Below are 17897 nucleotides of genomic sequence, written 5' to 3'. Positions count from 1 at the left end.
AAAATGGATGTCAGTAAATGTAAAGTCATTCACTTTGGTGTGATCCAATGTTATATTGGTGGGATTATGCTAGAAGAAACTGATCAGGATAGTAGTGAACTTGGAGTGTTAGTAGACAGGAAGTTGAAGTTCAGTGGCCATGTTAGCAAAGATTGCAAATATAACTCAAAAGATAATTGCAATGCCGAAATGAACTTTGACATGTAAAGATAAGGATGTTATTTTGCCTCTTTACAAGGCTTGGGCTATTGTGCATAGGTTCGGTGTCCTGGTTTCTGTTGTGATTCTGATACAGTGGAGAGAGTGCAAAGGAGATTGTTGACAATGATATGAGGATTGTGGAATATTGATTATGAAGACAGATTGAGAATTTGTTGACTGCAGACACTAACAAACAGGAGAAGGAGGGGATGACATGATTGAGACTTACAAACTTCTGAAAGGGTCATACAGGATTTCAGTTGATGGAATTTTTCGTTTTATGGAGGGTTGGGAAAGGAAAAGAGGGCATCCTTGGAAGCTAAGAATGAATGTCGCCAAGAAGGTGGGGAGATCTAGGTTTTACTCTCATAGAGTGGTGTGTGATTGAAATGGATTGCCATTGAATGTTGTATGTGTGCACGCAAGCAGTGTGAATGAATTCAAGAACAAGTATAATGATAGCTGGTGAGTGTAGTTATGTGGCCTCTCTCTCGATTAGTCTCCCTGACTTCCTGGAAGGCTCTGTAAAACATTCATGTAATCAATACAGTTGATCATTTAGCATTAGTAGTGTGCCCTAGACACAACTTAGTGCACACATGTATTTTTATCTAAATAAATAAAAAAGGTGCACTTTTATTTCGTGTGCTTCTATCTTGCAGTGAAAGTTTCTCATAGTGTTAATCTAATCCAATGAAGAATACAGCTACGCTGTGTGCCAAAGTATGGATGTACTAATTTTTTTATTTGCATATACACTTCCACCTGGAAGTTAAAAATCATGGACATGCAACCTTAATCAGAGCCAAAATAGTAAGTAATATGATCAGTCAGGGTAGTCTAATCCATGACTTCAGTAATAAAGCAGGACAAGCAATCTGACAAATTCAATTTCTTTAAATGAATTTATCAGCCTATACTCATTCCCAGCACACAACATACGTTACCGAGTGTGAAGTGTGCATGATTTTTCTGTTTAACAATGTTAATCAGAAAATCATGCACACTTCAAAATAAGCTACTAATAAAGTATAAACTTTTTAGATGCACCAACCTAGCTTCAATAATAAAAATATTTCTTTTAAGGAAAAAAAAATTAATTAATACAATTCAGTGAAAATATCAGTCACCATAACATATTAATACTTGTTTAATGATGCTAAATACTAAAATATATAATACAGTAAATCACACAGTATCCATCCACTTATTAGCAACTTTAAGCACATACTACATACCACAACTGGTCATTGCTGATAAGGCTAACAACTAGCAGATGAATACCGCTTTATTATATTTTACTAATTTAATAATATGTACTACTAACTCTCAGATTTCAAAATCTAATTGCAACATATTTGGATAGAGAGAAAATACTTAAATAAAATTCTCAAGTAGTCTTAAAACAGATTCTAAAAGAACACTCACAATGAGGCAAATTTCACCATTGATTTACTGATTTTGTCTGAAACAGCTACTAAACACTGCACGGTATACTGTTGTTGCCGAAGGACCAAGAAACACTGTTTTCCTAATTTATGGTAAAAAAAGGCTATCAGTAGAAGCAAGGAAGAAGGAAAAATGCATATTACAGATGACTGTCACTATAGAGAAGTTGAAAGAACCAAAGAAATAATTTGCTATCTGAGAAGGCTTGCCATGAATTTCTTTTAACATGGGAGTGAAACCAGGATTTTTCGGCAATTTATTATAGTGAGTTTACTACAACGGCATTTACTACAGTGAGAGTTGACTGTAATAAATATTATCTATATAAAATAGAAAAAACTGAAATATGAAATAACATGCAAAGTTAGTTACAAAAGTACTGAGTATTCAACAAATAACAAACCAGTGTATTATAATATACTTCACTATGTGTACTACTAATACGTATATATTGTATATGTTATTACGACTTGACACATAAAGCAATTCTGTTAATCCAATACACAGACTAATACCTTATAAATTCAACATATTTTACAGTTATCCCAAACGTAGAGGTTTGTTAGATGTTGGAAGTTTTTTCCCACTTCGTTAGACTATAATAAATTTAGTTTAATCCTTTATCCAAGTGTAAGCAAACAAAGTTTGCACTGACGTATCTTCGGGACTATGGCAACTCGTTGTGAAGGTGTACCAAGCTCTCCTCATTACTTGTCTTAGTATCTCTCATAATGCAAAGCACATCTCCTTGCGGACATGTATAATGCTATGCATTAAGGGAAGGGCCACTATCCAGACAGGTTTCAACCTTTATTGAGATCTCATCAGTGGGAGCCAGACCCAGAGGTGGTGATACAAAGGTGGAAGTAATGGAGAAGTCATATTTACCTATACGAGTTGCCAAAAAGTGTCTCACCTTATTATTAAATTACTCTGGATTTAGAGAAAGATGTTGGAAGTTTTTTTTTTTTTTTTTTTTTTTTGGGTAGTGGCCCTTCCCTTAATGCATAGCATTATACATGTCTGCAAGGAGATGTGCTTTGCATTATGAGAGATACTAAGACAAGTAATGAGGAGAGCTTGGTCCACCTTTACCACGAGTTGCCTCAGTCCTGAAGATACTTCAGGTGCAAACTTTGTTTGCTTACACTTGGATAAAGGATTGAACTAAATTTATTATAGGTTTGTTAGACCTATAGCATTTTACAAGCAAACTATGTGAGAAAAAAAAAAAAAATCGCTACTGAATTTTAATCTCTCTAGGTTACAATTTATAAGGAATGCATAAAAATTAATGCTTAACAACCTTAATTGAGACATGATTTAGCTACATCTCAGACAGTAACTGTTTTGGTATGCAATATAAGATACAGATTTAGTGACATTATAGTATTTGAAAGAAAGCAAACTGTAAAATCTTTAATATATTAATATAAATAATGGAAACAAAACTGTCTATACGTTTATTATAAATAATGAAAACTAACAATGTGTTGTCACTACTTCCATTTCTCACTTCTGCAATTATAAGATGGTAAATAATAGGCAGTTTATGTGTGTATGTTGTTGATTATTCATAACAGTGCTTCATGGTATAAACAACACCAAAAGAAGAAAAAATATAATTAATTTATTGAACTTAATAATATTTTACTGGTTTTTGCAAATTATAACTGTGACAAGTACACAATGCTCCACAAAATCACTGTAAAAACAATTTCAACTGTAACCAAAAATGAATTAATGTCCTAACAAAGACAAAGTGTGCCCTGTATGAGCTGAATAACAAAGTTAATTTGGAGTAGTCACACTATCTGGTGTCAGAATGATCATCTCCCAGATCTTCAGCAAATTAATGCAGCCATACTTGAACTTCGGGAGGTGCCATAGCTAATGCTAATTCTAAAAATTGCAGATATATTATTGTCTTCTTCCATTTAAACACGTTCGTTTATTTTCACTTGTAATTTGAATTGTTTCTATAATGATTTAGTTGAGTGCTGTATGATTATCACAGTTGTAATTTGTGCTCCGAAAAGGCTGGGCAGAAAACCAGAGAAATAATAGTAAATTCAATAAATTAATTACATTTTTTCATCTCTTGGTGGTGTTTATTCTGTGAAGTACCATTATAAATAACAGGTACCTTATTTAAAAAAATAAAGTGATATTTTACTAGTATCAAATTGGATATAAAATATAAATCTTGTCATTAATTTTGGAAAATGTGTTAAAATTTATATTTCTGATTACTTTCTTCAATATAACTTACATATTTCAGCCAAGATAATTAAAATTGACTTGTTCTATTGGTTAATTATTTAAAACAATTTAATTCTTATTATAAATTAAAGATGCCAAAAAATTATATTCTTGGTTTAGTACTGAAGAATGTCTGCACGTGTGATTGGTCTGCAATATTTTATGGATTTTTGAAGCTGTATTGCTTAAATAGCAGAATTTTAATACTGGAAGTCCAAATCCTCCATGCTTCTTTGATAGTTAAAGAAATTCTTTTTAACTTCTTGGTATCAGCTAGACCACAAAAATTGTGCAGGCTTACTATATAATTGCTTTTCTTCAACTTCTGTGATGTCTGCAATATTTATACAACTGAGCAGGAAGGATTATGCTTTTGAGTACTCTGGCTTTAGAAGAAAAGGAAAGTGGCCCTATTTTCAACCTTTATTAAGGTCTCATCAGTGTAAGACAGACACAGAAGTGATACCAAGGTTGAAGTAATGCAGAAGTCATATTTCCATATACAAGTAGCCAAAAGGTGCCACACCTTATTATTAAAATACTCTGGATTCGAGATAGATGTTGAAAGTTTCCACTTGATTATATTACAAATTAAAGATGCCAAGAAATTATATTCTTAGTTTAATCCATTATCCAAGTGTAAGCAAACTAAGTTTGCACAGAAGTAACTTCATGACAGGGCAACTCGTATACAGAGGCCGTAAGGATATGTTCTTTGCATTATTATGGGATACTAAGGCAATTGATGTGAAGTCATTAGCCTCTATATGTGAGTTGCCCTGTCATGAAGTTACTTCGTGTGCAAAATTTTGTACCTGGGTTTTCATCTTCCCCTGTTTGGAGTAAATGATTATAAAGGTCCAAAAGCTGAGAGTGTTCCTGAATACTACAACATTCTGGAATTGACATTCTTTCCATTAAAAAAAGTAAAATTTGGTATAAAGAAATCTTGAATCTCTTTTGCCACACACTCCTACAGTTGGGTACTGATAACAACACTTTGTTTCATAACTTATTGAAGTTTCAAGGATACACTAACTGGAGGGATCTTGTTTGGGGAACTGCATATGGCTGCCTTCCAGTCAATACCATCAAGCGGAGGTACTTTAACATTGGAGATCCAATCTGTGAGATCTGTTACAGATTGGAAACAGTAGAACATGCATTCTATAGCTGCCCTCTTGCCCTGTGTATTTGGAACAGATTATGTAATGTGTTGGCCATTCCATTACTTACAACAAAACAGATTTTTTTTTGCAGAACCCATCACCTATCAGCAATGGGAAAAGAATTTTGATTTTTAGAATAAATGAATTAAAATATCATTTATGGAAGGTTAGAAAGAAACATGGATTTGAAAACCAGCAATATGATATACAAATGCTTTATAATATTGTATTGTGGAAAATTTTACTGTTCAATCAGACAATTTTTGTACTTAGAAAGAAGCATTCTAGGAAATATTAAATTTTTGACTAGGTGCTATAGACCACCCACATATGCAATATTCACCAGGTGGAGATAAAATTCTGTCTATTTTCCTATGAGAGGTTTTTAAATAGTTCCATCATCTTAATTCAATATGATTTTACAGTCATAATTGCAGGGATGACTGAAGAGCAATTCCAGGCAGAGAAGGCCAACTCAAGGCGGTTAACTCAGATAAGGCTAACTAACCACCTGGTATCAGTCATCTATGCGCTATAGTTTCAATTGGTCTTTTGGTCATTCATCTATATGAGATTGGTGAAAAGGAAAACTGATAGCCTTTGGCTATTACGATGATATAAAAGAGCTGAAGCTCTTTCTCTCTCTCATACTATCTGTCTTTTCTTTCTCTTAATACTATCAGGCTCTCCTGCACCCCTATACTAACTACTCTAGGTCTATAATTAGCACCCCTTTACTTTTTTTCACCTCAATAAAGGTTGAACCTGGTCTGGATAGTGGCCCTTCCTATAATACATAGCATTATACAATATTTACATGTCTGTCAGGATATGTCGTTTGCATTATAGGATACTAAGGCAATTGATGTGAAGTCATTAGCCTCTATATACAAGTTGCCCTGTCATGAAGTTACTTCATGTGCACACTTTGTTTGCTTACACTTGAATAATGGATTAAACCAAGAACATAATTTCTTGTCAAACTTTCAACACTTACTTCTTATTGGCTCCCTTCTTTAATGATACAGCAATTCATGGTGATCAACATTCATTATAAAAATTATGGAAACAACTACCACTGTAGAGTAAAACTTCAATTCAATATAAACCAAAGGTGGGTGGAAGTTTTTTTTTTCCTCAGGACTCTCATATCTGTGGTCTCTAGTCTTCGGTCAAGTGTTTTATTTCTAAAACAGATCTCAAATTTATAAATCAAAATTGGTTTGAACACTGTCTTGTATACAGTTAATTTAGTGTTTTGACTAGTTTCTCGCTTATTCCATATAAATGTATTCAGTTGACTTCCTACCATACCAGTTTTGTTGATTTTGTGGTCAATTCCCATATTTAATTTACCATCTTCACTAAAAATTGTGCCTGAGTAGTCTAAATGTTTTACTTGTTCTATAGGTTCTCCATTCACAGTTGATATTTTCAATGCTTCCTATTTTCATTGTCTTTGTCATGTTATTGCTGACCTTCATACCATATCTATTACAACAGCTATTCAATTCAGTCAGGGAATCTTGCATACTTGTACCAGGTATAACATCATCCACATAAAGTAAAGAGCTGAGATTAACATCTCCAATTTTTATACCAAGTTTAATACCTCTTTCCTTCATAATGTGATCCATACAGTTAATGAATAACAGAGGGAATAATATACATCTTTGTCTGACGCCAGATTTAACATTAAACCATCTTCCTGTACTTCCTTCAATTCTGACTGCTGACTTACAACTCAAATAAAGATTAAGTATTGCTTAATATAATGCCCCCATTGACACCATATAACTGTAGCATTTTAATAGCTTTTCTCTTGGCACCTTGTCATATGCCTTTTGCAGGTCTAGTCCACAAAACTTAATACAGATCTTTGTTATACAAGGCATGTTCAAAAAAAGGACCGAACTTTTTAAATAATGTGCCAACTGGCACAGAGAGCACGCTGCAGCTAATGAGTGCACCTAGTCAGGTTTTGTCAACAAACTGCAATTTGCCCCATTCTGCTATGAGCATTAGTCGTTGAGTTACATCCACTGGACTGAGCATGTGCACAAGCTGTTGGCTGGATTAGTGACAATGAAAAAGATTGAAGAACAACGTGTGTGTGTGTGTGTGTGTGAAATTTTGCTGCAAACTTGGTAAAAACTGAAACGTGAGTTTATGGCTATGATGTTGAAACCAAGATACAATCGTCGCAGTGAGTGCGGAAAAAGGTCACCTCAACCAAAAAAGCCACGGATGAGTCGGTCAAAGATCAAGGTGATGTTGGTTGTGTTTTTTGATTGGAAAGGTAAAAGGTATTGTCCATTATGAATATGTACCATGTGGTCAGATGGTAAACAAAGAGTTGTACCAGGAAGTTTTAGTGAGTTTGAGGGATGCTGTGTGCAGGAAGAGGCCTGAACTGTGGGAAAACCAGACTTTGGTGGTGCACCATGACAATGCGCCGGCTCATGCATCGCTCCTCATCATCCACAGTTATATGGCAAAACATCAGACATCTGTCGTGCTCCATTTACCCTATTTGCCAGACTTAGCCCCAGCAGACTTTTTCCTGTTTCCCAAACTTAAAACCACTTTGAAAGGACGTCGTTTCCGAACCATAGAGGAGATTCAGGAAAATGCAATAAGAGTACTGCATACAATCACAGAAAGTGCGTTCCAGGAAGCATTCCAACAATGGAAGAAATGTTGGAAACAGTGTATTGCCAGTAGAAGAGACTACCTTGAAGAGGGACAGTGCTTAAAATGTTGTAAAATGAGCAATAAAGTCTTTATAGCAAAAGTTTAGTCTTTTTTTGAACACACCTTGTATTCTCAAGATTTCTCAGCTATTTGTCGTAAAGTGAAAATCTGATCCTGACAGCCTTTAGTTAGCCTGAATCCAGCTTGTTCTTCACCAAGATTCCTTTCTACAATCCTTCTCAACCATTCCTCAAGTATATTGCATAAATCTTACCAGGAACACTCAGTAGAGAAATACCTCTGCAATTCTCATTTTCAGTTTTATTTTCCTTTTTATACGAGCTGTGACAATTTAATTCCCAGAACGGCCATGTGGCGATTTGGTTGGAGTCACACGAGTAATTGTCTTTGTACCTGTTTTAGCTAACGTGTGCATAAACCTCAAGCTGATAGAGCCCTTTGTTGGTTAGCTATTGCAAAAACAATAGAGATCTACATGTAAACTTGTAAAAAATATGTGATCAAAATTGAGCAGCATGTTAACATCAAATTTTGTGTGTGAAATTTAGCAAAACTGCTACTAAAGCGTCGGAGTTGTTGAAAGTGGAATATAGTGTGGATGCTCTAAATAAGAGAATCAAAGGTTGGGCGAGAAGATGTGAACAATAACCCCAGAAATGGGCAACCAAATTCAAAACGGATGCAAATGTGAACAGAGTGCGAGACTTGGTATGGTCTGACAAACGATTAAGCGCGCAATTCATGGCTGATGAAATGCAAATGAATCGAGAAACAGTCAGAGTAATTTTTAACTGAAGAATTGGGTATGTGAAAGATCGATTCGAAATTTGCACCTCGGATCTTGATGAACAGATGTAGCGGCTGCTTCAAGTTGCTATTGATCTTTCTGTAAATAAGCACGTTTCCAAGAATTACGAGTGACGAAACCTGGTGTTTCCAGTATGATCCCGAAACAAAACGCCAGAGCATGAAGTGGAAAACCCCCGAATTCACTACATCCGAAAAAAGCACATATCATGTTTGCAGTTCAAGACCATGCTGGTGTGTTTCTTTGATCACAAGGGGATAGTCCACTATGAATTCACTGAACAGGGACAAACGGTCAACGAACAATGTTATTTAGAGGTGCTGAAAAGATTACAAGATTCTGTTCAGAGAAAAAGACCTGAATTGTGGCCTGATAAGTGGATCATCCATCACAACAATGTGCCAAGCTATATTGCGCTCATCGTGAAAGAGTTTCTGGCCAAAAATAAATCGATTACCGAATTAGGTCATTCTGCATATTCACCTGACTTAGCACCCTGTGATTTCTGGCTGTTTCCAAAATTAAAGACTGAGCTAAAAGGATAAAGATTTTCTGACACTGCTGATATCCAGCATAACATGATAAAGGAACTCAAGATCATTCCAGAAAAAGAGTGAGGCCTGTTTCCGAAAATGTGAACACCATCTAAACTAGCATATAAATGCACAAGGGAACTACTTCGGAGGCAACAGTAGCCACTAAAGTATAGTTCCGAACAAAGGTTTTTTTACAGGTGCATTCTGGGAATTAAATTGTCACACCTCGTATATGTACACTAAGAGAGCTCTACTCAAATCATCTGGAATTCGTCCCTCTGTCCAGGACTTCTGAACTATGCAGTGCAGTCACTGAAAGACTTGTATACATTCACTTGAGTATTTCTGGTGGAATGTCACCTACTCCTGCTGCCTTTCCGCATTTCAGACTTTTGATAGCTTTTTCTACTTCAATGGATATGTATTCCTGATTGCATGCCATTACAAAAAAAATCATATAATAAAAATAGAACGAAAAAAAAGTTTAACTCAACCATGGTATTCGTGTACTATAAATTTAAATTTTATGGTAGAAGTCACATTTAAAAAATAAATAAATGAGCAGAGTAAGTTGAACCATTGCTGAAAACCACAATTTATTATTTAATGGATATATTTTTTTTGCAAATTTAACTTAATCGAAATTGAATTAGATACAGTAATACCCCACCTTACAACACTTCACAACAATCCACTCACATGGCACTTTTCATTCATGAACAGTGCCCATTTATACAATAACTCTCGCATGAATAACTGATGCATAGTTTTTGTGAACAGTTCATTTGTGAATTGTATGTTTTGGTATTTTGCTATGAATTATAAGCTGTTTAAAACTATTATTTTATTTCATTACTGTTAATGATAGCAAATAATGAAAATAAAGAATAATGCAAGATTCAGTACCCAACCATTTAATATCATGACCATTCAAGTATATGAGCCCACTGCAGAGAGTGCAGATGAAAACATTGAGAGATTTTACAGGGGTCTACAACTAGAAATCGATGAGGTGCCAAAGCAGGATATACTTATCACTGGAGGAGACTGGAATGCAAAGATTGGCAAAAATAACACAGGATGGGAAAAGGTTATGGAAAAATTTGGATATGGTGAAAGAAATGAACGTGGAGAGATGTAATTCCTGAAAGAGAAAAGATCAACAAGAAATGTATAACTCAGGAAACCCTAAAATTGGTACAAGAGAAAAGAGAACTGAAACTTAAGAGATAATTCAGAGGCAGAAGATGAGTTATACCACCAAAAATGCAATGAAGTACAGAAAGCAGCAAGATCTGATAAAGCCAAATGGCTGGAGGACCAGTGCAAAGATATTGAACAGTACTATAGGGAACACAAAACTAGAGAGGTCTACCAACTTATAAGAAATGTCAATAGGAAGTGGCAAACAAGATCAGTAGCAGTCAAAGATGAAAATGATAAAGTATTGATGGACAAGATATTGCAGCAAACTATATAAAAATCAACTAAATAATACTGCAACAGAAGTAATCAAAGAACTAAAAGCAATCTCTCCACCAGCAGAGATCTTTTGAAAATGACATCTTGGAAGAGGAGGTGAATAAGGCTATAAAACATCTCAAGAACAACAAGAGTAGAGTCCTAGAGATAACAACATAATAGGCGAGATGCTAAATTATGAGGGAGAATCAGTAGTAAAAGAAACGCATAAGCTATGTAATGAAATATGGGGATCAGGGTATGCCCCCGAAGAATGGAAAAAATCGGTCTTGTTTGTTCTTCATAAGAAAGGCAGTGCTTTAGAATGCACCAATTACAGAACTATTGCATTAATGAGTCATCTTGGCAAAGTGCTGATGAAAATATTACTAACAGGACACCTGAAAGGTGATATATATGGAGGCACATCTTCTTGATGAGCAAGCCGGATTTCGAAAAGATCGAAGTACAGTGCAACAAATACTCATAATAAGACTAATAGCAGAGAAAGCTCGAAGAAAGAACAAAAAGATATACTGCTGTTTTATGGACTTCCAAAAAGCATTTAATAATATTGACCAAAATATAACAAGGGCTGTCTTAGAATCCTATGGTGTGGACAATAAATTGATCCGCCTGCTGAAAGATATAAACAGCCAAGCACAAGAAAAAATCAGGATAGCAGGTGCGAATGGAGATTGGTTTGCCACTAGTCAAGGCACGAGCCAAGGGGACCCATCACCAATCATCTTCATCACATATCTGGGAAGAACACTACATAAGTTTAAAGAAGAAGATGGAGGCATTTCAATAAATGGCATGAGAATAAACTACCTCTGCTTTGCAGATGACATCGTCCTGATTGAAGAAGATGCAGCAAGGCTGGAACAGACATTGCTAACACTATACACAAAAGGAAAAAGATATGGACTAAATGTCAACTTTGAAAAAAATAAAACAAATGATATTCGGACAACAGGAGTTACTGAACAGAGTTACCATAGACAGATTTCAAGTGAAAAATGTGGAACACTTCACATATCTTGGATGCCACATGACGCATGACGTGAAACCCCAAAAAAGAGAAAAATTAGAATAGCCAGAGCAACAACTATTTTAAAAGCCATTGACAAAATATGAAGAACCGAGCAATAAAGATGCAAACTAAACTGCACATTGTAGAAACCTGCATCTGCAGCAATATGCTCTACGGATGTGAGGCCTGGGTACTCCTGAGAGAATCTGAAAGGAGGATATTAGCGTTTGAGAGGAAGTGCTATAGAAAGATCTTGAGAATAAGCTGGATCCAGAAAGTGAACAATGAGGAAATCTACAGATGAATACAACCAAAAGAAAACCTGATCCAGAAAATAATCCAAAAGGAAAGTACGTCTCTTTGGCCATATATGTAGAATGAACGATGAGAGGAAAATAAAAATAAAAATGCTGCTGTTTGGGATGATTGAAGGAAAGAACAAAAAAAGACCAAACAGAGAATGGGGCGATGACATTGTCAAATGGTGCGGAAACTCTATACACAAACTGAGTATTTTGCACAAAATAGAATGCAATGGAAGAATCATATCAAGATGTCATCAGACACCTACAGGCATGGGGTGCTTAAGTCAAAGCTCTATAAACTGAGAGGAGACCTCCACATAGCCTTTAAAGGAATGCAGAGAACTGACCAGGGCTTCTGACATAATGTCCAATTCTCACCTTCTCGTGGTGCACCCTGTTGGGTATCTACTTGGATACTAAACGAACGAGGAAAGACTGGCAATTTGGGATTTAGCCAACCAAATTGTATTCCTATTGGTTAAACCAAAATAAAAAATGATGGTACAATACGACAAAATTTCATGCCAGCTGGGGCGTCGCCCGGTTAAACAAGACCGCCATTGTTTTCGCCAGGAAACCAGGGCAAACAACGAAAAGTCAAAGTCAGCTACTGGAACATATCTGAAAAAACACCCCAACTCAACGTCACCAGAGTTAAAGATCGGTACTATCAACATAAGAAGCCTGAATGGCAAAGAAATGGAGCTAGCTGAGGAATTAGATAAGTACCAGATCGACATAATAGGGGTGACTGAAACAAAAAAGGCAAAAACTGGTGAGATCATTCTGAGCAATAAATACAAAATGTTATATTCAGGCAATGACAATCAAGGAAAAGAAGGAGTAGCCATAGTATTCAACACAAAATACGAGGCTAATCTTAATGAATGGCAGTCAGTCTCAAGTAGAGTAATGCGGGCAAATATGAGAATGGGGAACTGGACAATGAGACTTATTTGTGCCTATGGTCTCACAGAAGGTTCTATTAAGGTAGAAGTGGAGGAATATTTTGAGGCTTTAGAAAAAAGCAACTGAGACAATGAAAAAGGAAAAGTTGGTCCTTGTTGGGGATCTAAATAGCAGAGTAGGAAATGATTGTCAGACATACAAAAATATTTTGGGAAAATTTGGAGAAAAGAGCAAAGCTAATAATAATGGCAAATATGTGTTGGATTTCTGCTCAGGACATGGACTGGTTATTACTAACACCATGTTCCAAAATAAAAATGTGCACAAATTCAGATGGCGAGAAGATGCAAGGAATAAGAAAAGTCTCATTGACTATGTTATTGTTGATAATGATGTTTTCTTCCTGGTGCAGGACACCAGAGTGTACAGAGGATTTGAATTGGAAGTGATCACTATTTAGTCTTGAGCAGGATAAAATTGAATTTCATACTGAAAAGAATAACACGTAAGAAAGTTTTAAAGCGAATAAAAGTTGAGCAGCTCTCAGATGTGAACTGTAGACTAAAATATACAAAGATTATTGAAGAAAAAATGGAAGAGTTTGAGAACGGAATCAAACCTTGGAGATTCAGTGGCAAGCCTTGAAGAAAACCCTGATTGATTCAACCAGAGAGGCATGTGGTGAAGTTGTCTGCAAGGATAGAAAAATCAGGAGGACTCCATGGTGGACACAGGAAGTTAAAGAGGCAGTGAAGGAAAAGAAGAAAGCATATCAAAAGTTCCTGGCAAATAAGTCAGCTTTTACTCTTAGAGTATACAGAGACAAATGTAAGAAAGCGAAACACTGTGTATCACTCGAAACACTTGACCAAAGACTAGAGAACTAGCTAAACAAAAGTCATAGGAGGAGTTTGGCAAGAATATAGAAAATAAATATCAAGAAAGTGGCAAAATATTCTGGAGGTTATTGAAGAAGCTTAGGAATGGAGGAGGGAGTGCTGTGGAAGTAGTTGAGATGATAAAGGTGACATGAAAATGGAAGAAAAAGATATCCTTGAAGTATGGAGTAATTACTTTGAAAAACTGCTCAGTGGTAAAAAACACTGACCAGGCATGCAGTCAGGAATACATATTCATACTTGAAGTAGAAAAAGCCATCAAACGCTTGAAATGTGGAAAGGCAGCAGGAGTAGGTGATATTTGACCAGAAATGCTGAAGTATGGTGGTATAAGAGTCTTACAGTGGCTGCACTGCATAGTTCAGAAAGCCTGGACAGAGGAACGAATTCCCGATGATTGGAGTAGAGCTCTCATAGTGCCTATATATAAAAAGGGGAAATAAAACTGAATGTGAGAATTACAGAGGTATTTCCCTACTGAGTGTTCCTGGCAAGATCTATGCAAGTATACTTGAGAAACGGTTGAGAAGAATTGTGGAAGAAAAGCTTGGTGAAAAACAGCTGGATTCAGGCCAAATAGAAGCTGTCAGGATCAGATCTTCACTTTATGACAAATAGTCAAAAAAGCATAGGAATATAACAAAGATCTGTATTTAAGTTTTGTTGATTTGGAAAAGGCATATGACAAGGTGCCAAGAGAGAAGCTATTCAATACGCTGCAGTTATATGGTGTCAATGGGGCATTATATCAAGCAATACCTAGTCTTTATTTGAGTTGTAAGTCAGCAGTTAGAATTGAAGGAAGTACAGGAAGATGGTTTAATGTTAAATCTGGTGTGAGAGAAGGATGTACATTATCCCCTCTGTTATTCATTATCTATATGGATCACATTATGAAGGAAAGTGGTATTCAACATGATATCAGAATTGGAGATGTTAATGTCAGCTCTTTGCTTTATACGAACGATGTTATACTTCTAAATAAATTTGCTACAAGTTTGCAAGATTCCCTGACTAAATTGGATAACTGTTGTAATAGATATGGTATGAAGGTCAGCAATAAAAAGACAAAGACAATGAAAATAGGTAGAATCGTTGAAAATGTCAACTGTGTTTTGAATGGAGAACCTGTGGAACAAGTAAAACATTTCAGCTACTTAGGCACGATTTTTAATGAAGATGGTAAATTAAATATGGAAATAGACAACAGAATCAACAAAGCTGGTATTGTAGGAAGTCAATTGTATAAATTCATATGGAATAAGAGAGAAATTAGTTGGAACACTAAATTAGCTGTATACAAGACAGTGTTCAAACCAGTTTTAACTTATGGATCTGAGAGCTGGGTCAGAAATAAAACACATGACCAAAGACTAGAGACTGCAGATATGAGAGTCCTGAGAAAGATTATAGGCATGAACAGATGGCATCAATGGCAATATCATATTAAAAAAAACGAGGATATTAGGAAAGAAATCGACATTGTCAGTATCTAGGAATGCGTTAGTAGAGCTAATCTCAGGTGGTATGGTCACTTAAACAGAATGGGCAAAGAAAGATTAGCAAAACAAGTGTTCTCTGCCAGGTTGGTAGCAAAATGACACAGAGGAAGGCCAAGATATAGGTGGATTGATATGGTACAAAGTGCCTTAGACGATAGAATTATAAGATCTGATAATGTTGGAGTCTTGACAAGTAACAGACTGATTTGGAGGAAAATTGTAGTAGATGGGAAGTTAGTAATGATGTAATTTTTTTCATGCAGTACTATCATATCCTGTACACCCCTTGATGGTACATGGCAGGAATTTGATGATGATGACCTACGGGCATTGGACTCATGGTTGTTCATGATGATGATAGCAAATAAAATTCAAAGTAAGGGTGCTATTGCTTCCAGTGAAAAGAAGACTATTCGTAGACCTATTACATTACATGCTAAGATTAAAATTATTAAATTTAGTAATGATGGTATATCGAACACTAAGATGGGTCACAAAACAAATTAGCTGTATACAAGACAGTGCCCAAACCAATTTTAACTTATGGATCTAAGAGCTGGGGTTAGAAGTAAAACACTTGACCAGACTAGAGACCGCAGATATGAGAGTCCTGAGAAAGATTAGGGGCATGAACAGATGGGATCAATGGCAGTAGCATATTAAAAATGAGGATATTAGGAAGGAATTTGATATTGTCAGCATCCAGGAATGCATTAGCAGAGCTAATCTCAGGTGATATGGTCACTTAAGCAGAATGGAAAAGGAAAGATTAGCAAAACAAGTGTTCTCTGCCAGGTTGACAGGAAAAACAAGAGGAAGACTATGAAGTTAGTAATGATGTAAATTTTTCATGTAGTACTATCATATCCTGTGCACCCATTGAGGGTATATATCAGGAATTTGAAGATGATGAGATGGGCCACAGGTTACTCCAATCATCTGGAATTCATCCCTCTGTCCAGGCCTTCTGAACCGTGCATGCAGCCACTGTATTACTTTTATACCTACATACTTGAGCATTTTTGGTCAAATATCATCTACTCCCACTGACTTTTCATATTTCAGACTTTTAATGGCTTTTTCTACATCAAATATGGGAATGTATTCCTGATTGCATGCCTGTTGAGTGTTTTTTTACTGTTGTGCTGTCCCTGCTTGTTTCCTTCAGCAATTTTTCAAAGTAATTATTCCACACATCAAGGATATCTTTTCTCCAGTTTTCATATCACCTTTATCATATCTATACAGCACCCTTTTCTCCATTTCTAAGCTTTTTCAACAGCCTCCTGATCTTTATTTTCTATATTCTTACCAAAGTCTTCCCATGACTTTTGTTCAGCTAGTTTTACACAGTGTTTAGTTTTCTTACATTTCGCTGTCTCTTTATTTTCTAAGAGCACAAGCTGACTTATTTGCCAGGAACTTGTTATGCATTCTTCTTTTTCCTTCAAGGCTCTTTAACATCCTGTGTCAACCATGGAGTTCTGATTTTTCTATCCATGCAGACAACCTCACCACATTCTTCCAGCTGAATCAATATTTTCTTCAGGGTTTGCCAATGAATCTCCAAGGTTTGGTTCCTGTTCTCAAACTCTTTCATTTTTTTCTTGAATAAGATTTGTGTATTTTAGTCTACAGTTCACATCTGAGAGCTCAACTTTTATTTGCTTTAAAACTTTCTTACATGTTCTTCTTTTCAATATGAAATTCAATTTTATTCTGCTGAAGAAGACTAAATGGTGAACACTTTCAATTTCAAATCCTCTGTACACTCTAGTGTCCTGCACCAGTGAGAAAACATCACTATCAATAATAACATAGTCAATGAGACTTTTCTTATTCCTTGCCACTTCTCTCTATGTGAATTTGTGCACATTTTTATGTTGGAACACAGCGTTAGTAATAACCAGTTCATGTCTTGAGCAGAAATCCAACAATTATTTGCCATTATTATTAGTTTTGCTCTTTTCTTCAAATTTTCTGAAAATATTTCTATATGTCTGACAATCATTTAGTACTTTGCTATTTAGATCCCAAACATGGAACAACTTTTTCATTGTGTCAGTTGCTTTTTGTTAAAGGCTCAAAAAATTCCTCCACTTCTACTTTAGTGGAATCTTCTGTGGCACAAATAAGTCTCATTGTCCAGTTCCCCATTCTGATATTTGCCTGCTATTCAAGATTAGCCTCTTATTTAGTGTTGAATACTACAGCTGCTCCTTCTTTTCCCAGATTGTTAATGCCTGCATATATCATTTTGTATTTATTGCTCAAAAAGATCTCACCAGTTTTTGTCTTTTCTGTTTCAGTCACCCCTGTTATGTCAATCTGTTATTACTTATCCAATTCTTCTGCTAGTTCCATTTCTTTGCCATTCAGGCTTCTTGTGTTGATAGTACCAATCTTGAACTGTGGTGATGTTGAATTAAGGATATGTATCTGGATTTGTTCCTCCAGTAATTGACTTTGCTGTTCGTCTTGGTTCCCTGGCAAAAACAACAGGATCCTTGTTTAACCAGGTGATGCCACAGTCAGCATGAAATTCTGTCATGTTGTACCATCATTTTACAATGTGGTTAAGCCAATAATAATAAAATTTGGTTGGCTAAATCCCAAATTGCCAGCCCATCCTCATTTGTTCAGTA

At 35.7% G+C, this 17897-nt stretch overlaps 1 protein-coding gene across 1 annotated transcript in view; it reads right to left on the bottom strand.

Annotated features, from left to right (window-relative positions):
- AspRS (aspartyl-tRNA synthetase) overlaps positions 1-17897 on the bottom strand; it is a 232926-nt gene that overhangs the window by 169362 nt on the left and 45667 nt on the right. Inside the window, exon 4 of the mRNA XM_090412705.1 lies at positions 1630-1732. Coding sequence (XP_090268831.1) covers positions 1630-1732 — 103 coding nt within the window. The remainder of the gene's footprint in view (positions 1-1629; positions 1733-17897) is intronic.

The sequence above is a fragment of the Typopeltis vanoorti genome, chromosome 23, assembly GCF_054136105.1.
Source record: "Typopeltis vanoorti isolate ZY-2024b chromosome 23, IOZ_Tvanoo_1.0, whole genome shotgun sequence".
Taxonomy (NCBI): Eukaryota; Metazoa; Arthropoda; class Arachnida; order Uropygi; family Thelyphonidae; genus Typopeltis; species Typopeltis vanoorti.
Note: the sequence above shows the minus strand (reverse complement) of the source record. Positions and strands in the feature narration are given on the sequence as shown.